A 26,599-nucleotide genomic window follows, 5' to 3' on the forward strand; every position below is an offset into this window, starting at 1 on the left:
GTTGGCTGCTTTTCCTTCACTCTGCAGTCCATCTCATCCCAAACCATCTCAATTGGGTTGCGGTCGGGTGATTTTGGAGGCCAGATCTCATCTGATGTAGGACTTCATCACTATCCTTGGTCAAATAGCCCTTGCACAGCCTGGAGGTGTGTTTTGGGTCATTGTCCTGTTGATAAACAAATTATAGTCCCACTAGGCCCAAACCAGATTGGATGGCGTATCGCTGCAGAATGCTGTGGTAGCCATGCTGGTTAAGTGTCCCTTTAATTCTAAATAAATCACTGACCGTGTCACCGGCAAAGCACCCCACACCATCACACCACCTCCATGCTTCATGGTGGGAACCACACATGTGAAAAACATCCGTTCACCTACTCTGCGTCTCACATAGACACAGTGGTTGGAACCAAAAATCTCCAATTTAACTAATCAGACCAAAGAACAGATTTCCACCGGTCTAATGACCATTGCCCATGTTTCTTGGCCCAAGCAAGTCTCTTCTTCTTATTGGTGTCCTTTAATAGTGGTTTCTTTGCAGAAATTCAACCATGAAGGCCTGATTCATGCAGTCTCCTCTGAACAGTTGATGTTGAGATATGTCTGTTACTTGAACTCTGTGAAGCATTTATTTGGGCTGCAATCTGAGGCTGGTAACTCTAATGAACTTATCCTCTGCAGCAGAGGTAACTCTGGGTCTTTCTTTCCTGTGGCGGTCCTCGTGAGAGCCAGTTTCATCATAGTGCTTGATGGTTTTTGCTACTGCAGCTGAAGAAACTTTCAAAGTTCCTGATATTTTCCGGCTTATCTGATCTTCATATTTTAAACTAATGGACTGTTTATCTTTGCTTATTTGAGCTGTTCTTGCCATACTATGGTCTTTTACCAAATAAGGCAGTCTTCTGTATACCAACCCTACCATGTCACAACACAACTGATTGGCTCAAATGCATTAAGAAGGAAAGAAATTCCACAAATTAACTTTTAACAAGGCACACCTGTTTATTGAAATGCATTCAAGGTGACAACCTCATGAAGCTGGTTGAGCGAATGCCAAGAGTGTGCAAAGCTGTAATCAAGGCAAAGGGTGGCTACTTTGAAGAATCTCAAAATATATTTTGTTTTGTTTAACACCTTTTTGGTTACTACATAACATATATGAAATAATTTCATAGTTTTGATGTCTTCACTATTATTCTACAATGTAGAAAATGGTACAAATTTAAGAAAATCCCTTGAATGAGTAGGTGCATCCAAACTTGACTGGTAGTGTGTGTGTGTATCTACATACACACACGCAGTGCATTTGGAAAGTATTCAGACCTCTTAACTTTTTCCTTATTTTGTTATGTTACAGCCTTATTCTAAAATTGATTAAAAAGTTTTTTTCCCACGCATCAATCGACACACAATTGTCCCATAATGACAAATAATATTTAGCAAATGTATTAAAAATAAACAACTGAAATCACATTTACGTTAGTATTCAAACCCTTTACGCCTTACTTTGGCAGTGATTACATCTAGTCTTCTTGGGTATGACGCTACAGGCTTGGCACACTTGTATTTGGAGAGTTTCTCCTGTTCTTGTCTGCCGATCCTCTCAAGCTCTGTAAGCTTGGTTGGGGAATGTCGCAGCACAGCTATTTTCACGTCTCTCCAGAGATGTTGGATCAGTTTCAAGTCCAAATTCTGGCTGTGCCTCTCAAGGACATTGTGACTTGTCCCGAAGCCAATCTTGCGTTGTCTTGGCTGTGTGCTTACTTACGTTCATTGTCCTTTTGGAAGCCGAACCTTCGCCCCACTCTGAGGTCCTGGAGCAGGTTATCATCAAAGATCTCTCTCTGTACTTTGCTCCTTTCATCTTTCCCTTAATCCCAACTAGTCTCCCAGTCCCTGCCCCTGTAAAAAATCCCCACCGCATGATACTGCCACCATCATGCTTCACCTTAGGGATGGTGCCTGGTTTCTTCCAGGAGTGACACTTGGCATTCAGGCCAAAGAGTTCAATCTTGGTTTCATCAGACCAGAGAAACTTGTTTCTCATGGTCTGAGTCCTTTGGGTGCCCTTTGGCAAACTCCAAGCGGGCTGTGCCTTTTACTGAGGAGTGGCTTCTGACATGTTGGTTTCAAACTTCCATTTAAGAATGATGGAGGCCACTCTGTTCTTGGAGACCTTCAATGCTGCAGAAATGTTTTGGTACTCTTCCCCAGATCTGTGCCTCGACACAATCCTTTCTCGGAGCTCTACGGACAATTCCTTCGACCTCATGGCTTGGTTTTTGCTCTGACATGCACTGTCAATTGTGGGACCTTTTTATATAGACAGGTGAGCTTTTCCAAATCATGTCCAATTGAATTTACCACATGTGGACTCCAAGGACACCACATCACCATAGTACCCTCCAAGCTCATCATTAAGCCTAAGTCCCTGGGTCTGTACCCTGCCTTGTGCAATTCGGTCCTGGACTTTCTGACGGGCCGCCCCCAGGTGGTGAGGGAAGGAAACATTGAGTCGAGACAGCCTACAGGGAGGAGGTGAGGGTACTCGGAGTGTGGTGTCAGGAAAACCTCTCACTCAACGTCAACAAAACAAAGGAGATGATCGTGAACTTCAGAAAAGCGCAGAGGGAGCACCCCCCCCTATCCACATCGACGGAACAGTAGTGAAGGTGGAAAGCTTCAAGTTCCTCGGCGTACACATCAAGGACAAACTGAAATGGTCCGCCCACGCAGACATTGTGGTGAAGGAGGCGCAACAGCGCCTCTTCAACCTCAGGAGGCTGAAGAAACTTTACTTGGCACCTAAAACCTCACACACTTTTACAGATGCACAACTGAGAGCATCCTATCGGGCTGTATCACCGCCTGGTAAGGTCAACTGCACCGCCATCAACCGCAGGGCTCTCCAGAGGGTTGCAGTCTGCACAATGCATCACCGAGGGCAAAATACCTGCCCCCCAGGACACCTACAGCACCTAATGTCACAGGAAGGCCAAAAAGATCATCATGGACAACAACCACCCGAGCCACTGCCTGTTCACCCTTCTACCATCCAGAAGGCGAGGTCAGTACAGGTGCATCAAAGCTGGGACCGGGAGACTGAAAAACAGCTTCTACCTCAAGGCCATCAGACTGTTAAACAGCCATCACTAACACAGAGAGGCTGCTGCCTACATAGACTCAATCATGAGTCACTTTAAATAATGCCACTTTAATAATGTTTATCTTACATTACTCATCTATTATGTTTGTACTCTATTTTATACTATCACATCTTGCCTATGCTGCTCGGCCAGCGCTCATCCATATATTTATATGTACATATTCTTATTCCATCCCTTTACAGTTGTGTGTGTGTGTTATATATATATATATATATATATAAGGTAGTTGTTGTGGAATTGTTATATTACTTGTTAGATAGTTCCGACAGTGCAGTACTATCAGCACAAGCATTTCGCTACACTCGTATTATTAACATCTGCTAATCAAGTTGTAGGAACATCTCAAGGATAAAGGAAACAGGATGCACCTGAGCTCAATTTTGATTCTCATAGCAAAGAATCTGAATACTTGTGTAAATAAGGTATTTCGTTTTTTATATATATATATATATATATATATATATGAGAGATTTTTTAAAATGTTTTACAGCGAAAACACAACATATATTTGTTAGACCACCACCAAAAAAACCCCAGCTATTTTTCCCAGCCAAAGATAGTCACAAAAGCAGGATTAGAGATAAAATGAATCACTAACCTTCATCTTCATCAGATGACACTCATATGACATGTTACACAATACATTTATTTATGTTTTGTTCGATAATATGCATATTTATATCCACAAATCTCGGTTTACATTGACGCCATGTTCAGAATGCCTCCAAAATATCCGGAGGAATTATAGAAAGCTACGCCAGATAACAGAAATACTCATCATAAACTTTGACTAAAGATACATGTTCTACATATAATTAAAGATACACTGGTTCTTAATGCAACCGCTGTCAGATTTTTACAAAAAATGGAGTCAACAGAAATACGAAATTAAATCATAAATATTCCCTTACCTTTGATCTTTCATCAGAATGCAGTGCAAGGAGTCCTAGTTCCACAATAAATTGTTGTTTTGTTCCATAATGTCCAATACTAGTGTCCAATTAGCTGCATTTGCTAGCACTTTCAGCTTACGTGCCCAAAAGCTGACGCTGGTCCAGGAGAACTCGGACGAAAACTTCAAAAATATATATTCCAGGTCGAATAAACTGGTCAAACTAAGTAGAGAATAAATCCCCCTAAACTTTTCCTATTCATGAAAATCGCAAATTAAATGCAATGAATATATTCAAACACCAGCTTAGTCTTTTGTTAACAACACTGTCATCTCAGATTTTCAAAATATGCGTTACAGCCAACGCTAGACAAGCATTTGTGTAAGTTTATCATGGCATAATGCTATGCTAGGCTCTGCTGGCTGCAGGCAACATTTTCACGAAAATAAGAAAAGCAACCAAATTAAATAATTTACCTTTTTGAAGAACTTGATGCTTTCACTCAGGAGACTCCCAGTTAGATAGCAAATGTTCCTTTTTTCTAAAAATATTATTTTTGTAGGCGAAATAGCTCCCGTTTCTTCATCATGCATGGCTGAGAAATCGACCGGAAAAACTAACGGCAAACTTTTTTCAAAATTTGCTCCATAATATCGACAGAAACACGGCAAACGTTGTTTAGGATCCATCCTCAAGGTGTTTTTAACATATATATCCGTCGAGGCAATTGGTTTCTCATAAGAAGCGATTGGAAAAATGGCTACCTCAGTATTTTACGCAAGGTTTTCTGCGGGAGACACCATGTGACCACATGCTATATATGGTCCCTTACAGCCATTCTTCAATGGAAATGCCTAAAAAGACGTCACAATGCTGTAGACACCTTGGGGAATACGTGGAAAATGTAAGCTCATTCCTAGCTCATTCACAGCCATATAAGGAGTCATTGGCATGAGGCGGTTTCAAAAAATGCGGCACTTCCTGGTTGGATTTTTATCTGGGTTTCGCCTGTAACATCAGTTCTGTGGCACTCACAGACAATATCTTTGCCGTTTTGGAAACGTCAGTGTCTTCTTTCCAAAGCTGTCAATTATATGCATAATTGAGCATCTTTTCGTGACAAAAAAAACGGGAAAAATTAAAATAGCGCCCCCTAAATCCAAGAGGTTAAACAACACAATGTAACTCCAAGTCAATCACACTTCTGTGAAATCAAACTGTCCACTTAGGAAGCAACACTGATTGACAATACATTTCACATGCTGTTGTGCAAATGGAATAGACAACAGGTGGAAATTATAGGCAATTAGCAAGACACCCCCAATAAAGGAGTGGTTCTGAAAGTGGTGACCACAGACCACTTCTCAGTTCCTATGCTTCCTGGCTGATGTTTTGGTCACTTTTGAATGCTGGCGGTGCTTTCACTCTAGTGGTAGCATGAGACGGAGTCTACAACCCACACAAGTGGCTCAGGTAGTGCAGTTCATCCAGGATGACACATCAATGCGAGCTGTGGCAAGGTTTGCTGTGTCTGTCAGCGTAGTGTCCAGAGCATGGAGGCGCTACCAGGAGACAAGCCAGTCAGTACATTAGGAGACGTGGAGGCCGCCGTAGGATGGCAACAACCCAGCAGCAGGACCGCTACCTCCACCTTTGTGCAAGGAGGAGCAGGAGGAGCACTGCCAGAGCCTTGCAAAATGACCTCCAGCAGGCCACAAATGTGCATGTTTCTGCTCAAACGGTCAGAAACAGACTCCATGAGGGTGGTAATGAGGGCCCGACGTCCACAGGTGGGGGTTGTGCTTACAGCCCAACACCGTGCAGGACGTTTGGCATTTGCCAGAGGACACCAAGATTGGAAAATTCGCCACTGGCGCCCTGTGCTCTTCACAGATGAAAGCAGGTTCACACTGAGCACGTGACAGACGTGACAGAGTCTGGAGACGCCGTGGAGAACGTTCTGCTGCCTGCAACATCCTCCAGCATGACCGATTTGGCGGCGGGTCAGTCATGGTGTTGGGTGGCATTTATTTGGGGGGCCGCACAGCCCTCCATGTGCTCGCCAGAGGTAGCCTGACTGCCATTATGTACCGAGATGAGATCCTCAGACCCCTTGTGAGACCGTATGCTGGTGCGGTTGGCCCTGGGTTCCTCCTAATGCAAGACAATACTACTCATGTGGCTGGAGTGTGTCATAAGTTCCTGCAAGAGTAAGGCATTGATGCTATGGACTGGCCCGCCCGTACCCCAGACCTGAATCCAATTGAGCACATCTGGGACATCATGTCTCGCTCCATCCACCAACGTCTCGCTCCATTGCACCACAGACTGTCCAGGAGTTGGCGGATGCTTTAGTCCAGGTCTGGGAGGAGATCCCTCAGGAGACCATCCACCACCTCATCAGGAGCATGTCCAGGTGTTGTAGGGAGGTCATACAGGCACGTGGAGGCCACACACACTACTGAGCCTCATTTTGACTTGTTTTAAGGACATTACATCAAAGTTGGATCAGTCTGTAGTGTGGTTTTCCACTTTAGTTTTGTGTCACTCCAAATCCAGACCTCCATGGGTTGATACATTTGATTTCCATTGATCATTTTTGTGTGATTTTGTTGTCAGCACATTCAACTATGTAAAGAAAAAAGTATTCAATAAGAATATTTCATTCATTCAGATTTAGGATGTGTTCCCTTTTATTTTTTTGAGCAGTGTATATACATTTGCCAAATATTCCCGGTTTTTGCTTTGTCAGTATGGGGTATTGTGTGTACATTGAGGGAAAATGAATTTCATCCATTTTAGAATAAGGCTGTAACATTACAAAATGTGGGAAGTCAAGGGGTCCGAATATTTAGTGTGTGTGCACGCACAAAAGTTTGGACAACTACTCATTCAAGTGTTTTCTTTTCTTTTTGCTATTTTCTACATTGTAGAATACTGGTGAAGACTTAAAAAACTATGAAATAATACACATGGAATCATGTAGTAACCAAAAGTGTTAAACAAATCAAAATATATTTGATATTCTTCAAAGTAGCCACCCGTTGCCTTGATGACAGCTTTGCACACTCTTGGCATTCTTTCAACCAGCTTCATGAGTTAGTCACCTTCAATGCATTTCAATTAATAAGTGTGCCTTGTTAATTTGTGGAATTTCTTTCCTTAATGCTTTTGAGCCCTATTTGGTAAAATACCAAGTCCATATTATGGCAAGAACAGCTCAAATAAGCAAAGAGAAACAACAATTTGGTTCTGTGTCAATGTTGTCCCATTCTTTCTTTAGGAGAGAAGCCCTTCAGCTGTGACCAGTGTAACATGTGCTTCATCCAGAAGTACCACATGGAGCGACACAAGAGGACCCACAGCGGAGAGAAGCCATACAGATGTGACACCTGCCAACAGGTCAGTCAGTCTGTCAGTCAGTCACAAGGGTAACTCGGTTTTACCCTCAAAGCAGAACAGATTTTTGATTGGCAACCGACCTGTGTTCAAATTTAGTATTTCAATTACTTATAAACGCATTTCGAGGTAAGTATTTTTTTTATGTATTTGGAAATACTTGGAAAGTATTGGCGTGTATTTATTTATTTAATTATTTTCAGGTACAAATATGTAGCCTTTAACACTCACAACAAATTTGGTTACTGATAAGCTCCTAAAATGGAACGCAGTAGCTGTACAGTAAGCTGAACATGAAGTCATAGGTCAGGGTCTCTGCCTTTTCAGCTCTGTATGGGATTCAACTGACAGCCTTTCTAAACCTGAGCACTACTCGCAACAAGAATATGCCCCCAACCCTCCCCCTAATTGGGCTCCTTTTACAAATGTTTTGTCTGAGTGAGGGCAATGCTGTAAATCAATGTGTTCTGAGACGTTGAGAATTATAAAAAAAATACCGCTCTGACGTCATGAAAGGAAACCACACGTCCGTGAGTCCAAATGTGCATTTCACATTTCCATATGATATAACTTGTCATTTGTATATCAACGTTTATGATCACTTTGTTTGATGTACAGTTACGAGGATGACATGGCGTCATACCCTGGGTTCTTCTGAACAGAATGAGCCTGTGTTGGTCATATTGTAAAGAGAATGATCATGAGAACCAGCACCCAAATGCACTCATGACTCTATTCTATGCCCAACAGAAATACGATGCGTCTCTGAAGTTCTTTGTGAAAGTCTAGCACTGTACGATCATATTTTATAACTTTGCTAGTAGCGATGGGGCATTTGACATTTTTATGTTCGAGTAGTCAAGTACTCAAGTTCTTTTTTTTTTATTTTTTAGAAAAGGGCCCACACTGGGGGGGGTAAATGGTCTAATTATCTATATGCCAACAGTGCGCAACAATGCCTCATTTATTACCATTACAGATAACGAATCCTAATTGCTAAATTGCCTCAGACTCTGAGTGTACAAAGCATTAGGAACACCTGCTCTTTCCATGACAGACTGACCAGGTGAAAGCTATGATCCCTTATTGATGTAATTAATTTAATCCATTTCAATCAGTGTACATGAAGGGGAGGATACATTATATAAGGATTTTTAATCGTTGAGACAATTGAGACATGGATTGTGTATGTGTTCAGAGGGTGAATAGGCAAGACAAAATATTTTTGCCTGTGAACGGGTATGGTAGTAGGTGCCAATCACACCGGTTTGAGAGTTTTAAGAACCACAACACTCCCGGGTTTTTCACGCTCAACAGTTTCCTGTGTGTATCAAGAATGGTCCACCACCCAAAAAACATCCAGCCAACTTGACACAACTGTGGGAAACATTGGAGTCAACATGGGCCAAAATCCCCGTGGAATGCTTTCGACACCATGTAGTCATGCCCCAATGAATGGAGGTTAAAGGGGGGTGCAACTCTATATAAAGGTGTTCCTAATGTTTTGTACAGCCAAGAAAAGAAAAGTGCCATTTAAGATTCCCTTATTGAAACCGTAATATCAACTGGTTATATTATGCAACACGATCTTCAAAAAGGTAGTACCCTCAGTGGCGCTTGCTTGTAGAAGCCTATGGCTGTGCAATGGCATAGTCTTGTTTTGTTAATTTAGTAGACAAATACCCTCTTATTTCCCGAGCCCATATTGCAGTCAAGACGCATCTGTTTTATAGTATAAAAAACATGATGTAATATAACAAAATAAAATAGAACGGAATAGTGCGAAGTGACGCGCATCTCGTGTCTGGAACAGTTATTCTCAGAGTTAATTTGAAACAGGTTGAAAGACCAAGTCTTTCAGGGTTACAAACGCATGTCCTTTTCAATATACCGTTGTTCGATTTGGCCTGTTCTTTTGGAATTTTCTAAATGGAATAACAATTCCACTTTGAACTGGAGGGGATGAAATATGCTTTAGTAGGCCTAGGGATAATGATTCTGATGAATATACGCTCTTTGTCAAACTAATGTTTTTGTATAGGGGGTTAAAGCTTAGGCTAACCAATTCTAAATGGCACTAGCGGTTCGCAAAGTAGGGTCCCCGCAGCCATAAACCCTGGATTTTTGTACGATTTCTCTTAAAATCTGATTTTAAATCTAACTTTAACCACATTGTTAAATTTATGCCTATTCCTAACCTTAAATGAAGAGCAAAAATGTAATTTTTGTTTCTGTATTATTTAAATAGGCCATTTTGACTTTGTGGCTGTGGTAACTAGTAATTTCATTTATTCCAAAAAATGCAGCTCATTGTTGGAACACATTGCCTTACTTCAGTCAACCAGTCCATTTGTGTGTGGCTACATGGAGACACTAGTTAGACCTCTCACTCAAACCCATATCATTTTTTTTGTTTGATGCACCTAACCCCAAGTCTCATGAATTTTCTTACTATGTTACTGAATGTAACCAGTGTTATTTCAGATTTCTTTCATTGACAAATGCTGCAAAAAGTACAGTAAATGGAAAATGCACATACAATTAAGTGTAATGTTTTGGATTCAGTCTTGAAGTCCAGTAAGGTGAACTGTTGTGGATTTCCAAAGTGTTCTCTTTCATTTGCTACCATGATTATATGCTTCTCATATTTCTTCTGTTAACGTTTCTATTCGCATATTTCTTCCGGTAAAAACATTGTGCCCCTATCCATATAGGCCAATTCCCGTAAGTGGAAAGGTTTAAGTACTAAATGCACTTGAACCAAGGTCTGCTTGGTCCTAGGTGTATTTGATATAATGTATTTGGAAGTAAGTATTTGAAAATAGTTTTGTCAATTTAAAGGAATTTATTTGAAAATACTACATAATATGTAAAATAGAAGTAGCTGATTTGGCCACATTATTTGAAAATACTTAAATACACATGTTCTATGTATTTTAGTAACATACTTGAATACGCATTTATTTGAACCCAGGTCCGATTGACAATAGTTATTGATGTCAGTTCTTGATGCTTGCAGTTTATCTCAATCTAGCATGTGTTTGCTCAAAATATCATGGGTGTTCCACACTGTTGGACGCTTGCTATGTGCTCTGTCATCAGACGTTTCAAACCATAACACTTGGTCAAGAGCCAAATCAAATTTTATTTGTCACATACACATGGTTAGCAGATGTTAATGCGAGTGTAGCGAAATGCTTGTGCTTCTAGTTCCGACAATGCAGTAATAACCAACGAGTAATCTAACCTAACAATTCCACAACTACTACCTTGTACACACAAGTGTAAAGGGATAAAGAATATGTACATAAAGATATATGAATGAGTGATGGTATAGAACGGCACAGGCAAGATGCAGTAGATGGTATAGAGTACAGTGTATATACATATGAGATGAGTAATGTAGGGTATATAAACATAAAGTGGCATAGTTTAAAGTGGCTAGTGATACATGTATTACATAAAGCACTTTGGGTGCATCTAACAGTGGGCCGATGCATCTTGCTGTCGTTGAGCCATTTGCTCAATCCAGTGGCTAGAAAGTTTTCAAATACTCTGCACCCCCCCTGTTCCCCTGTAGTTTTTCTCGAGGACAGACCGGTTACTGAAGCACAAGCGGACCTGCGGAGAAGCCATAAAGAAGGGCCCGGACCCCAGCATGTTGGAGCTTGCCCACGGGGACATGGGCCAGGGCAACTACTCACTCACTCAGGGAAACGCTACCGCCACCTCTGCATGCAAGAGGGGCAAGTCCAAAAACGCCGGCGAGGGCGGTGATCGTAAGCGTAAGAAGGCTGCTGCCACCACCGTGTCGTCCGGGGGCCTGCAGGACTATGGAATGGAGTGTTCCGACCCCAGCCTGCAGGGCCGCACACCCAAGCTGGTGTTCAAGAAGGCTAAGAAGGGCCTCGTCCCCATGGAGGACGGGGGGCAGAAGCTGCTGTCTCAGAAGCAGGGCTCCTTGGAGCTGGCGGGGGGCTCAGGGCTAGATGCCATGGTCCTCCTCCAGGGCTCCTCCAGCGGAGGGGCAAAACGAGGCCCATCAGCCACAAGCAACAACTACGATGACGCCATGCAGTTTGTGAAGAAGCGGCGCTACCTCCAACACGTGGCCAGCAACGACTATGCGGCGCCCTCCCTCCACATGGGCCAGACCCATGCCAGCAGCGTGATCCAAGGCTCGCTGGGACACCTTAACGAGCCCACCCTCACCATGCTGGACACTTCGCCCCTGGACCTCAAGCACCACGACAAGTCGGTCATCCCGGACGAAGTGCTCCAGAGCCTGCTGGACCACTACAGCCACAAGTCGGATGGCACGCACCACCACCACCACGACGTGACCTTTGACCTCTCGGACCACAGCGTCCCGCACCACGTGACCCTGCAGCCAGCGGCCCCTGTCACCCCAGAGCTGGACGACGACTCGCCCAGCGGCAGCGACAAGCAGGTGGTCATGAGTGAGTACTCCAAGTTCCTTCTGCAGGCCCTGGAGCGCACCAGCCACAGCGGGCCCTTCTCCACGCTGGGACCCAGCGGGCCCTTCCCTTTGCTCTCCAGCCCTACGGGGCCCCTCTTCTCCGATAAGCATGTCTACACTACGTCTCCGCTGGAGTGCGGCTACCCGCCCGCCGACTCCTCGCCACTGCCCATCCCCTCCATCTCTTCTTCTTCCTCCTCCTTGTCGTCCTCTAAGTCCCACTACAGCATGGTGGTGGGCTCCCCCTCCCAGCCGGCCTTCCACCTCAGTGGCCTGGAGGCGGCTGGCCACCAGCAGCTCATCCCCTCTCAGGAGCTCACAGAGCAGCTGGAGAAGCAGCACCAGTCCCCTGTGTTCCAGCTCACGCCCCAGGAGCTGACGGCCGCCGATGGAGCCCCCAAGGAGCAGGGGGCCAAGGGCAACGGGAGAAACGGCAGCTACTCCGACCTGGACACGCCCAAGGAAATGGACCTGCGGGCGACCTACCAGATCGAGAACTTCGCCCAGGCCTTTGGTTCCCAATTTAAGTCGGGCCGCCGCACCCTGCTGGGCTACGGCACTGGGGCCGAGGTCGACCACCGAATACGAACTCCCGTGTCAGAATTCTCAGGGTATACCAGTTTGTTAGCTGACGTCAGCGAGCCAGTAAGTACAGGATCGAAAACCCCAACAAGCCAAAGTTTCAGGTAAGGGTTAAAACGAGGTGAACCTAGTTGCGGGTCTTGTGTTTTTCTTTGTGTCCCTATACCCTTCTACATTTTGTTCTTGTAGCGAGGTCAATTTATTTTTTAAACACTGCCATTAAATGTTGATAACGAGAACTCTACCAGGGGAAGGTCTTCAAGGCCTCAAATGCAATTTTTTTATATTCATTTTTTTTTAAAATCTGTATTTTGTCTTTATTTTGTTAGCGTAGTTGGTATGATATGAACGTAAACGTAGATTTTAATGTAATTTAAACTGAAAAATTAGGGGTTAGCTAAGCTTGATTTTTCTTTGAACTCTTGTTTTTACCAATCATCATACAGTTGTAAAGTAATGATGAATGATGTTAATAATTTCTATAATATTACGTTTGTGGCAGGGAAAGGCCCAGAATTCAAATGGCAAAAAAAGTTCTATATTGTCTGTTACTAGAATCGTATTACTCAGGTATTAAGGCAAAAATTGTGTAATAATAATAATAAAAACTTTGTATTATGAGATGCAATTAGCACACTTTTTTTAAGTGTGCTTTGAGACTACAAAGCTTTTTTACTATTTATCCCTCGAGGAGCGGGGGAACAAAAAGACAAAACAAATTCAGCGGATCTTCCTGTTCAGTTTTCTTCGCCATTGAACAACCCTTTCCTCTACGTGTAGCTGTGTAGAGATTACGGTACTTCTGTGTCAATGTGAAAATGACCGTTCCCATTTCCTCCCCGTAAAGGGCCACATGTAAAACACACGCAGACGCGGATATTTTATACACTCAAGAACTCGTAGTGCACACAGTCCAGGCTCAACGGAAAGAGGTTTCAATCCGCAGACCTTTTTTGTTTATAAACCGTGTCAAGTGATGTTTGTCTAGGCCATGCACCTTTTGGATGGCCCCTTCAGTGGCCCGTGACAAGGAAATGTGCTGGCCCCGTTGGCGACGTTTCAACAACTGTTGTCGCTCATTTTTACTGGGTTCCACTCCACTCCTGGCTGTTAACTTCTTATTTTTTTTGGTCAGTGGAAATCAAACAAGCACTTTGAAAAACAAAATTGTCATTGAAAACTGAAAACATCCCAACTCAATTAAGGATGTGCAAAACCAAGTGATTATTATTTTTTATTTTATTAGAGGAGAGAACTGTGAACGGGGGTGGGTGGGATAGGGTGGTTTGTTGTTCTGTAGGGAGGGTTAGACTGGGGTTGAATAGATGTATTTTTGTTTTGTGTTTTTTTGACGGTTTGGTCAAGGGGAAGGGTTGTACAAATGATTTGCCATTACTGTATGTAACCCAATGTTCTGAGAAGATCTCTGTATTGATACCGAACAAAAATATAAACAACATGCAACAATTTCAAAGATTTGACTGAGTTACAGTTCATATAAGGAAATAAGTCAATTGAAATGTATTCATTAGGCCCTAATCTATAGATTTCACATGACTTGGCAGGGGTACAGTTATGGGTGGGCATAGGCCCACCTACTGGGGAACCAGGCCCAGCCAATCAGAATGAGTTTTTTTCCCCCACAGAAGGGCTTTATTATTTTTGGTTCCCGAGTGGCGCAGTGGTCTAAGACATTGCATCTCAGTGCAAGAGGTGTCACTGCAGTACCTGGTGATTGGGAGTCTCATAGGGCGGCGCACAATTGGCCCAGCGTCATCCAGGGTAGGCCGTCATTTTAAATAAGAATTTGTTCTTAACTGACTTGCCTAGTTAAAGGTTAAATAAATAATATTACATTACAATCCAAAATACTGCTCAGCGCAAATGAAAGAATTAAGCTTTTTGTGTGTATGGAACATTTCTGGGGTTTATTATTTCAGGTCATGAAACGTGGGACCAACACTTTACATGTTGCGTTTTATATTTTTGTTCGGTGTAAGTTGTTTCGAGAGGGGGCAGATATTATGCTGCAACACTTCCCACTGGTGTACTAAGACTCTACTGGATGCAAAAAACAAACTATTTTCCCTTTATTTATTTGTAACCTAGCAAGAGTTTTTATTTTTGCAGGGTGTTTTTGAAGTGCAAGTGTTCACTGTACATCAATCTGTCTGTACCTTATGAAATCAGGCCTGATGCATAAAAATTACCTCACTCATACAGGCTCAACGTTATGGTGTATATATATATATATATATATATATCCCCCAAAAAGGCAGTCCTTCAAACTTTGCAAGAATAAACAATGGCCTTCTTTGTCTTCCGCAGCTCAAGCCATTCTCTCCTGGCAGTCAGGGTTGATATTTAGTTAATTTCCTGTGTGCCCCCCTCCCCACCCCCACCACAGCTGATAGACTTTAAAGCTGCTCAGATCACAGGGAACAAAAGAATGGCTGACTGGCCACTTCACTCCAAAACACACACTATGCTTTTAAAGAAAAGAGGGAGAGCGAGAGACAGATGAGGAAATAAAAAATAGGAATGACCTAAATATACAGTGGGGTCCAAAATTGACAACCTTGATAAAGATCAATAAAAGTGACTGTAAAATACTGATCTATATTGTATTCTCAAACAAATGGGGGAAATATATTAGATTATGCTTCAGTGCCATTATCCTCTGAAGGTGAGGTATTGAAAACAGAGGTATCAATAATTTTGACCCCCACCTTCGTTCTCTGAGCAATTGTATTAGTATTCAATATTGTATTTTCCCCAGCATGCAATATAGCTCAGTATTGGAATTATTTTATACAGCAATTTTTGCTCATTTTTGTCAAGTGTGTCTTTCAGAGATCAATGTACCTCATATCACTGAAGCGTCAGAAAACAGGGACACGTTTCATGTATGTAGTGGAAATACTTGTAGTATAGGTTAAACATTTGTATAATCATGTAACAATGCCTGTGTTTACAATTATAGAAGAGCAATTGACTCGTTGAATTGCAAAATGTATTTGTTTTGTCTAAAGCCTTCACGCCAAGCAGTGTTGCATTCTAGATGCCTCATAGAAACTTTAATTTCTCATGTTATATCCCTTATTTTTGTTACTCGCCATAAATGTGTTGATATGATCTCTAGAAGGATATTGTTTACAAAAATGTACAAAAACACTAAAAATGTATGTTAATTTTTTTGTTTTTGTTTCTACCGATATGCATGATATGTTTTTATGGCTTTTTTTCTTATCGTCACCAGAACACCAAATTTTGTAGCAGATGCCTCCCCATCCCTGTCTTTGTTTTTTTTTGTTCAAAACCCTTGTGATATGATTTCCAGGGCTGTACCTGTTATTGAATTTATAAAACGATTTAGAGAAGCCAATAAAAACATTTTTTGGTAATAAAAAAAATGCCTGTGCAGACTGGACTTGATTGTGATAGTGAAGTCCTCAACACGTCAGCAATGATTTTTGTAAGGGTTTGAACCACAGTAAAGACTGGCAAGAGCTCACATTTTAGATTTTTGGATTGACTCACAATTATATTGGGAGATTTTAGTTACAGGGGGGGTACGGGAGCAAAATAATGGAAATATCAATGTTAGTGTAATTTGGACGATGATATGTTCTTTTGTAATCCTTTAAAATCTTCCTGATATAATTATTCTTTAAAATCATATTTTAAGATTCTTTATCAATGCTCTAAATTCAAAGCGGACGCTAACATCGGTACTGACTGGTAAGAGACCTGGCATAGGGAGAATCTCAATTGCATATCCTCTTCCGCTCTCTCTCCTCCTTCTCAAAACCCTTTAGAGGAGAATGTTGGAGGAGAGGTACATCTGGCTTTCTCATCCAATGGGTTTTGAGAAAGAGGCGAGGAGTATGCTATTGAGATTCTCCCATAGTCTTTCTCTACCACACTCGGCCATTCATTTAGTTACCATTTTGTTCCTCAACACAGACAACTGTGTGTACCCAACCTTAAGTTGGTCAAGGTAGCCTAGCGGTTAAGTGTTGGACAAGTAACCGAAAGGTTGCTGGTTTGAATCGCTGAGGAAACTAGGCAAAAAATCTGTGCCCTTGAGCAAGGCACTTAACATCTGCTAAATGACAATACATTTTTTTCCATGTCTTATGTTTTGGTAATACTTTACATTAAGGTTCCCTTTAAATGTGTAAATGGTTAATAAGTAGTTAGACAGTTAAATATAAATTAATATGAATTAGGACTTAGTTTGACATTATCTAATGTTAACCCTTTACCATCTCCTATTACAAGGGTACACATTTTTCCCCTCTGTAAGGAATCATCTTTATCCTAAAGCTTCATGTTCAGATATTCCATGTTCTTTTTTGTACCAGCTTTTGGTATGTTCTCAGCTTGACAGTTACTGCAACCATGTATCCCACTGATGTGTTCATGTTTGCTGTCCTGATACATTCTTTACATTTTATTTAACCTTTATTTCACCAGGTAGGCCAGTTGAGAACAAGTTCTCATTTACAACTCCGACCTGGCCAAGATATAGTAAAGCAGTGTGACAAAAACAACACAGACTTACACATAAACGTACAGTCAATAAGAAAATAAAAATAGAAAAATCTATGTACACTGTGTGCAAATGTAGAAGAGTAGGGAGGTAGGCAATAAATAGGCCCTAGAGGTGAAAAATAATTACAATTTAGCATTAATGCTGAAATGATGTGCAGATGATGTGCAAGTAGAGGTACTAGAGTGCAAAAGAGCAAGTAATAATATGGGGATGAGGTAGTTGGGTGTGCCATTTACAGATTGGCTGTGTACAGTGATCGGTAAGCTGCTCAGACAGCTGTTGTTAAAGGCCTAATAAAGTTGAATACAGAAGTATAATTTACCTATTTTTTTTTTGTTGTAGTGATTTTCACTAGTCTTTATCTTATCCCACCTTTGGTTTTGCTTTATTTCTCCCCACTGGTAGTGGGAAGAGGGGTGTAGGAGAAAATGGCATTCCCTTTAACCAGATGCAAAAGCCACCGGAACTATCTGATAAGAGGGTGCCAGGAACAGTCCAAAAGGCTCATGTTCTAGACTTCACAGCTTAAAATTATAACACACACCCCACATGGTGTAAAGAGAGTGGGGAGAACCTTGGGTCGACTCTAGGCATAAGCGAAAATAAGCGACTGCTTATGGCCATGTGGCCGGTAGGGGTTCCTGACCATTTAAACATAATTGTGTGTGTAATTATTTATTTATGTATATATATATGCAACGATTTTATCTGAGTTGCGATTCATATAAGGAAATCGGTCAACTAAAATAAATGAATTTGTCCGTAATCTATGGATTTCACATGACTGGGCAGGATTGCACAGATGGTTGGAGACTAGAGGTCGACCGATTTTGATTTTTCAACACCGATACCAATTTATTGGAGGACCAAAAAAGCTGATACCGATTAATCGGCCAATTTATTTTATTTTTTTAATTTAAATTTGTAATAATGACAATTAAAACAATACTGAATGAACACTTATTTTAACTTAATATAATACATCAATAAAATCAATTTCGCCTCAAATAAATAATGAAACATGTTCAATTTGGTTTAAATAATGCAAAAACAAAGTGTTGGAGAAGAAAGTAAAAGTGCAATATGTGCTATGTAAGAAAGCTAACGTTTCAATTCCTTGCTCAGAACATGAGAACATATGAAAGCTGTTGGTTCTTTTTAACATGAGTCTTCAATATTCCCAGGTAAGAAGTTTTAGGTTGTAGTTATTATAGGACTATTTCCCTCTATACCATTTGTATTTCATTAACCTTTGACTATTGGATGTACTTATAGGCACTTTTTAGTATTGCCAGTGTAACAGTATAGCTTCCGTCCCTCTCCTCACTCCTCCCTGGGCTCAAACCAGCAACACAACAGCCACCATCGAAGCAGCATTACCCATGCAGAGCAAGGGGAACAACTACTAGAAGGCTCAGAGCGAGTGATGTTTGAGCTATTAGAGTGCGCTAACTAGCTAGCACTAACTAGCTAGCCATTTCACTTCGGTTACACCAGCCTCATCTCGGGAGTTGATAGGCTTGAAGTCATAAACAGCGCAATGCTTGGAAGCACAACGAAGAGCTGCTGGCAAAACACACGAAAGTGCTGTTTGAATTAATGTTTACGCTCCTGCTTCTGCCTACCACCGCTCAGTCAGATACTTGTATGCTCAGTCAGATTATATCCAACGCAGGACACGCTAGATAATATCTAGTAATATCATCAACCATGTGTAGTTAACTAGTGATTATGATTGATTGTTTTTTTATAAGATAAGTTTAATGCTAGCTAGCAACTTACCTTGGCTTACTGCATTCGCGTAACAGGCAGTCTCCTTGTGGAGTGCAACGAGAGAGAGGCAGGTCGTTATTGCGTTGGATTAGTTAACTATAAGGTTGCAAGATTGGATCCCCCGAGCTGACAAGGTGAAAATCTGTCGTTTTGCCCCTGAACGATGTAGTTAACCCACCGTTCCTAGGCCGTCATTGAAAATAAGAATGTGTTCTTAACTGACTTGCCTAGTTAAATAAAGGTGTATATATAAAAAAAGAAGAATAATAAAAACAATTAAAAATCGGCGCCCAAAATACCGATTTCCGATTGTTATGAAATCGGCCCTAATTAATCGGCCATTCCGATTTAATCGGTCGACCTCTAGTGGAGACATTGAGAGCCAGGCAAAGCCAATCGGAATGAGTTTTTCCCCACAAAAGAGCTTTATTACCGACCAAAATACTCCTCAGTTTCATCAGCTGTCCGGGTGGCTGGTCTCAGATGATCCTGCAGGTGAAGAAACCGGATGGCATGGTTACACGTGGTCTGCAGTTGAGGCTGGTTGGACGTACTGCCGAATTCTCTAAAACGATGTTGGAGGTGGCTTATGGTATAGAAATTAACATTAAATTCTCTGGCAACAGTTCTGTTGGACATTCCTGCAGTCAGCATGCTAATTGCACGCTCCCTCAACTTGAGACATGTGGCATTGTTACAAAACTGCACATTTTAGAGTTGTCTTTTATCTCTAGCACAAGGTGCACCTGTGTAATGATCATGCTGTTTAATCAGCTTCTTGATATTCCACATGTCAGGTGGATGGATTATCTTGGCAAAGGAGAAATGCTTTTTAACAGGAATGGAAAGAAATTTGTGCACAAAATTTGAGAGAAATAAGCTGGACAATTTCTGGGATCTTTTATTTCAGCTCATGGGACCAACACTTTACATGATGCATTTATATATATATATATTTTGTGTGTGTGTATTGATACAAGCATACATGCATACACACAAACTCTACCGGTCAAAAGTTTTAGAACACCTAGTTTTATAAAGATTACATTTTTTAAAAAAAATCTACTTTGTGAAGGCCAGCATCCCGGAGTCGCCTCTTCACTGTTGACGTTGAGAGAGGACTTGTGAGGCATCTATTTCTCAAACTAGACACTCTAATGTACCGGGGCCTCCCACTCTTTTCATTCTGGTCAGGGCCAGTTTGCGATGTTCTGTTAAGGGAGTAGAGATCTTCAGTTTCTTGGCAATTTCTTGCATGGAATAGCCTTCATTTCTCAGAACAAGAATAGACTGATGAGTTTCAGAAGAAAGTATTCAAACACCTTGACACACCTATATTTGGGAGAGTTTCTCCCATTCTGGGCCACTGACATTCAGAGACTTGTCAGAAGCCAAGACAACAAAGGAGTGGCTATGTGCTTAGGGTCGTTGTCATGTTGGAAGGTGAACCTTCGCCCCAGTCTGAGGTCCTGAGTGCTCTGGAGCAGGTTTTTATCAAGGATCTCTCTGTACTTTGCTCCACTCCTTTCCCTCGATCCTGACTAGTCTCCCAGTTACTGCCGCTGAAATACTTCCCCACAGCATGATGCTGCCACCACCATGCTTCACCGTAGGGATGGTGCCAGGTTTCCTCCAGACGTGACGCTTGTCATTCAGGCCAAATAGCTCAATCTTTGTTTCATCAGACCAGAGAATCTTGTTTCTCATGATCTGAGGTGCCTTTTGGCAATATCCCAAGCGGGCTGTCGCGTGTGTATATATACTCACTCACTCACTCACTCAGAGGGAGAGAGAGTGCATTCTGACAGTATTCATACCCCATTGATTGAGGGGGGAAATTATTTAAACACTTTAGAGTAAGGCTATAAAGTAACAAGTGAAGTGGTCTAAATACTTTACAAGTGGTGTAGAGAGAGAGAGATTTTTATATAGTAGGAAGTCAGTCGGTGTCTCAACTTACTGTTGAGAATTAGAATAGTAGAATACACAAGGTGGAATTTCGAAAGTTGGTTGTGCATCAGAATAATTGGAATCTATGCTTCAAGATTGTTTTGATCACATGGACTGGGAAATGTTCCGTGTTGCCTCTGAGAAGAGTATCAACTGACTCTTCATCAAGAAGTGCATAGAAGATGTTGTTCCCATTGTGATGTTTAGAATTGACCCAAACCTAAAAACGTGGATAGATGGCAGCATTCGTGCAAAACAGAATGTGCAAACCGCTGCATTTAACCACTGCAAGGTAACTGGGAACATGGATGTGTACTAGCAGACCACCTATGTCCTCCATAAGGATATCGGAGGCAAAACGACAGTACAGGGACAAAGTGGAGTCGCAATTCAACGGCGCAGACACAACGTATGTGGCAGGGACTTCAGACAGTCCCTGCCACAAGGGTACTGTACCCAAGAAAGCAAAGGTAACTGAACTAAATGGCTATTGCCTCGTAGCACTCACTTCTGTCATCTAATTTAGGATCATATCACCTTAACCGACACCCTAGACCCACTACAAATTGCATACCGCCCCAACAGAACCCCACCCTGTGCAACTGCATCCTGGATTTCCGGACGGGCCGACTCCAGGTTGTGAAGGTAGGAAGCAACCCTTCCGCCACTCAGGCCCCAGTGTTGAGGATCACACAGGGGTGTGTGTTCGGCCCCCTCCTGTACTTTCTGTTCCCCCATGACTTTGGGGCCACACACTTCTGCAACTCAGTCGTCAAGTTTGCTGCTGACACAACAGTGGTAGGCCTGATTTCTAACAACGACGAGAATGCCAGGGTGGTGCCAGGAAAATAATCTCTCCCTGAGCATCAACAAAACAAGGGAGCTGATCGTGAACTACAGAAGATAGCAGAGAGAGCACACCTCCATCCACATAGATGGGCCGCAGTGGACAGGGTTAAAAGATCCCTACCCTCACAAACTTCTACAGATACACCATCGATCATTCTGTCGGGCTGGCACTCTGTCTGCCCTCCAGGACAACTACATTACCCAGTGTCACAGGAAGGCTACAAACATCATCAAGGACCTCAGCAACCTGAGCCACGGATTGCTCACTGTGTCCTATGACCGAAAAGAGCTTCTGGATATCAGGACAGCGATTACTCGCCCTGTACTGGAGGAATACCTTTTCTTTTTGAGTCGGATGGGAAGGATTTACTTCAGACGCCCGACAAGGCTATCATCCCCGTCATTCGCAAGAGAAAGCCGGAGATATCAGGGACGAAGGTCTGGGTTCCTTGTAAGGATCCGACGACAAGTGGTTAATCTGCCTTTACTATCGGTCCTATGTACATTGGCTAAATCATTGGATAATGAATTAGACGCACTACGAGCACATATATCCTACCAACGGTAAAATCTTATGTTTCACCAAGTCGTGGCTGAACGACGACGTGAATAACATATAGCTGAAGGGTTTTAAGCTTTTTCGGCAGCATAGAACAGCGGCCTCTGGTAGGACAAGGGGTGACTGCCTATGTATATTTGTAAACAACAGTGGGTGCACGAAATCTAGGGAAGTCTCAAGGTTTTGCTCGCCTGAGGTAGAGTATCTCATGATAAGCTTTAGACCACACTATTTACCAAAAGTTTTCATCTATATTTTTCATAGCTGTCCATTTACCACCACAAACTGATGCTGGCACTAAGACTGCACTCAATGAGCTGTATGCGGCCATACGCAAACAGGAAGACGCTCATCTAGAGGCGGCGCTCCTAATGCCCGGGGACTTTAATGCATGGAAACTTAAATCCGTTTTACATCATTTCTACCAGCATGTTATATGTGCAACGAGAGGGGGAAAAAACTCTAGACCACCTTTACTCCACACACAGAGATGCGTACAAAGCTCTCCCTCGCCCTCCTTTTGGCAAATCTGACCTGATTCCTACTTACAAGCAGAGCTAGCACAGACTGGAATATGTTCCAGGATTCTTTCCGATGGCATTGAGGAGTTCACCACGTCAGTCACTGGCTTCATCAATAAGTGCATCGATGACGTTCCCAGAGTAACCTTACGTACATACCCCAACCAGAAACCATGGATTACAGGCAACATCCCCACTGAGCTAAATGGTAGAGCTGCTGCTTTCAAGGAGCGGGACTCAAACCCAGAAGCTTATAAGAAATCCCGCTATGCCGTGTTGCTGTGCGTTTTGTTGCCAACCTTACTTTGCTACCTGACAACTTTACGGTTTTTACTTTTTAATTACCGTTTATATTTCTGTTTTTTCCCTCAGCTTTTTTTTTCATTCAACTTTTTCACTCCGGACGATTTATTTGGACATGGTTCGTCAGGACCATGTGACCAAGTTTTCGTCTTTTGAGCTTCTAGTCATGAAATCTATGCAGCCTACTCAATCACTTTTTATAGCTACTGTTTACAGGCCTCCTGGGCCATATACAGCGTTCCTCATTGAGTTCCCTGAATTCCTATCGAACCTTGTAGTCATAGCAGATAATATTCTAATCTTTGGTGACTTTAATATTCACATGGAAAAGTCCACAGACCCACTCCAAAAGGCTTTCGGAGCCATCATCAGTGGGTTTTGTCCAACATGTCTCTGGACTTACTCACTGTCACAGTCATACTCTGGACCTAGTTTTGTCCCATGGAATAAATGTTGTGGATCTTAATGTTTTTCATCCTAATCCTGGACTATCGGACCACCATTTTATTACGTTTGCAATTGCAACAAATATTCTGCTCAGACCCCAACCAAGGAACATCAAAAGTCGTGCTATAAATTCACAGACAACACAAAAATTCCAGACTCCCTCTGTCGACCCAAGGACGACAGAGGACAACAATCAGTTAACCACCTAACCGAGGAACTCAATTTAACCTTGCACAGTACCCTAGATGCAGTTGCACCCCTAAAAACTAAAAACATTTCTCATAAGAAACTAGCTCCCTGGTAAACAGAAAATACCCGAGCTCTGAAGCAAGCTTCCAGAAAATTGGAATGGAAATGGCGCCACACCATACTGGAAGTCTTCCGACTAGCTTGGAAAGACAGTACCGTGCAGTATCGAAGAGGCCTTACTGCTGCTCGATCATCCTATTTTTCCAACTTACAGTGCCTTGCGAAAGTATTCGGCCCCCTTGAACTTTGCGACCTTTTGCCACATTTCAGGCTTCAAACATAAAGATATAAAACTGTATTTTTTTGTGAAGAATCAACAACAAGTGGGACACAATCATGAAGTGGAACGACATTTATTGGATATTTCAAACTTTTTTAACAAATCAAAAACTGAAAAATTGGGCGTGCAAAATTATTCAGCCCCTTTACTTTCAGTGCAGAAAACTCTCTCCAGAAGTTCAGTGAGGATCTCTGAATGATCCAATGTTGACCTAAATGACTAATGATGATAAATACAATCCACCTGTGTGTAATCAAGTCTCCGTATAAATGCACCTGCACTGTGATAACCTCAGAGGTCCGTTAAAAGCGCAGAGAGCATCATGAAGAACAAGGAACACACCAGGCAGGTCCGAGATACTGTTGTGAAGAAGTTTAAAGCTGGATTTGGATACAAAAAGATTTCCCAAGCTTTAAACATCCCAAGGAGCACTGTGCAAGCGATAATATTGAAATGGAAGGAGTATCAGACCACTGCAAATCTACCAAGACCTGGCCGTCCCTCTAAACTTTCAGCTCATACAAGGAGAAGACTGATCAGAGATGCAGCCAAGAGGCCCATGATCACTCTGGATGAACTGCAGAGATCTACAGCTGAGGTGGGAGACGCTGTCCATAGGACAACAATCAGTTGTATATTGCACAAATCTGGCCTTTATGGAAGAGTGGCAAGAAGAAAGCCATTTCTTAAAGATATCCATGAAAAGTCTTGTTTAAAGTTTGCCACAAGCCACCTGGGAGACACACCAAACATGTGGAAGAAGGTGCTCTGGTCAGATTAAACCAAAATTGAACTTTTTGGCAACAATGCAAAACGTTATGTTTGGCGTAAAAGCAACACAGCTGAACACACCATCCCCACTGTCAAACATGGTGGTGGCAGCATCATGGTTTGGGCCTGCTTTTCTTCAGCAGGGACAGGGAAGATGGTTAAAATTGATGGGAAGATGGATGGAGCCAAATACAGGACCATTCTGGAAGAAAACCTGATGGAGTCTGCAAAAGACCTGAGACTGGGACGGAGATTTTTCTTCCAACAAGACAATGATCCAAAACATAAAGCAAACTCTACAATGGAATGGTTCAAAAATAAACATATCCAGGTGTTAGAATGGCCAAGTCAAAGTCCAGACCTGAATCCAATCGAGAATCTGTGGAAAGAACTGAAAACTGCTGTTCACAAATGCTCTCCATCCAACCTCACTGAGCTCGAGCTGTTTTGCAAGGAGAAATGGGAAAAAATGTCAGTCTCTCGATGTGCTAAACTGATAGAGACATACCCCAAGCGACTTACAGCTGTAATCGCAGCAAAAGGTGGCGCTACAAAGTATTAACTTAAGGGGGCTGAATAATTTTGCACGCCCAATTTTTCAGTTTTTGATTTGTTAAAAAAGTTTGAAATATCCAATAAATGTTGTTCCACTTCATGATTGTGTCCCACTTGTTGTTGATTCTTCACAAAAAAATACAGTTTTATATCTTTATGTTTGAAGCCTGAAATGTTGCACAAGGTCGCAAAGTCCAAGGGGGCCGAATACTTTCGCAAGGCACTGTAATTGGGGAAAATAAGAACAATCCGAAATTCCTTTTTGATACTGTCGCAAAGCTAACTAAAAAGCAGCATTCCCCAAGAGAGGATGGCTTTCACTTCAGTAGTAATAAATTCATGAACTTATTTGAGGAAAATATCATGATTATTAGAAAGCAAATTACCAACTCCTCTTTAAATCTGCGTATTCCTTCAAAGCTCAGTTGTCCTGCACAACTCTGCCAGGACCTAGGATCAAGAGGTACACTCGAGTGTTTTAGTACTATATCTCTTGACACAATGATGAAAATAATCATGGCCTCTAAACCTTCAAGCTGTATACTGGACCCTATTCCAACTAAACTACTGAAAGAGCTGCTTCCTGTGCTTGGCCCTCCTGTGTTGAAAGTAATAAACGTCTCTCTATCCACCGGATGTGTACCAAACTCACTAAAAGTGGCAGTAATAAAGCCTCTCTTGAAAAAGCCAAACCTTGACCCAGAAAATATAAAAAACTATCGGCCTATATCGAATCTTCCATTCCTCTCAACATTTTTAGAAAAGGCTGCAGCAACTCACTGCCTTCCTGAAGACAAACAATGTATACGAAATGCTTCAGTCTGGTTTTAGACCCCATCATAGCACTGAGACTGCACTTGTGAAGGTGGTAAATTACCTTTTAATGGCATCGGACCGAGGCTCTGCATCTGTCCTCATGCTCCTAGACCTTAGTGCTGCTTTTGGTGCCATCGATCACCACATTCTTTTGGAGAGATTGGAAACCCAAATTGGTCTACACGGACAAGTTCTGGCCTGGTTTAGATCTTATCTGTCGGAAAGATATCAGTTTGTCTCTGTGAATGGTTTGTCCTCTGACAAATCAACTGTAAATTTCGGTGTTCCTCAAGGTTCCGTTTTAGGACCACTTGTTTTCACTATATATTTTACCTCTTGGGGATGTCATTCGAAAACATAATGTGAACTTTCACTGCTATGCGGATGACACACAGCTGTACATTTCAATGAAACATGGTGAATCCCCAAAATTGCCCTCACTAGAAGCAT

The 26,599-nt window shown here is 42.1% G+C and overlaps 1 protein-coding gene across 3 annotated transcripts in view; it reads left to right on the forward strand.

Annotated features, from left to right (window-relative positions):
* The window catches only part of znf281b (zinc finger protein 281b), a 30,947-nt gene extending 15,016 nt beyond the window's left edge, over positions 1 to 15,931 (forward strand). For all 3 annotated transcript variants that reach the window (XM_021565415.2, XM_021565416.2, XM_021565417.2), the window contains exons 6-7: positions 7,341 to 7,459; positions 11,037 to 15,931. In XM_021565415.2, coding sequence (XP_021421090.2) covers positions 7,341 to 7,459; positions 11,037 to 12,626 — 1,709 coding nt within the window. In that variant the 3' untranslated portion in view covers positions 12,627 to 15,931. The remainder of the gene's footprint in view (positions 1 to 7,340; positions 7,460 to 11,036) is intronic.
* The last annotated feature ends 10,668 nt before the right edge of the window (positions 15,932 to 26,599 follow it).

Source organism: Oncorhynchus mykiss, chromosome 16 (assembly GCF_013265735.2).
Source record: "Oncorhynchus mykiss isolate Arlee chromosome 16, USDA_OmykA_1.1, whole genome shotgun sequence".
Lineage (NCBI taxonomy): Eukaryota > Metazoa > Chordata > Actinopteri > Salmoniformes > Salmonidae > Oncorhynchus > Oncorhynchus mykiss.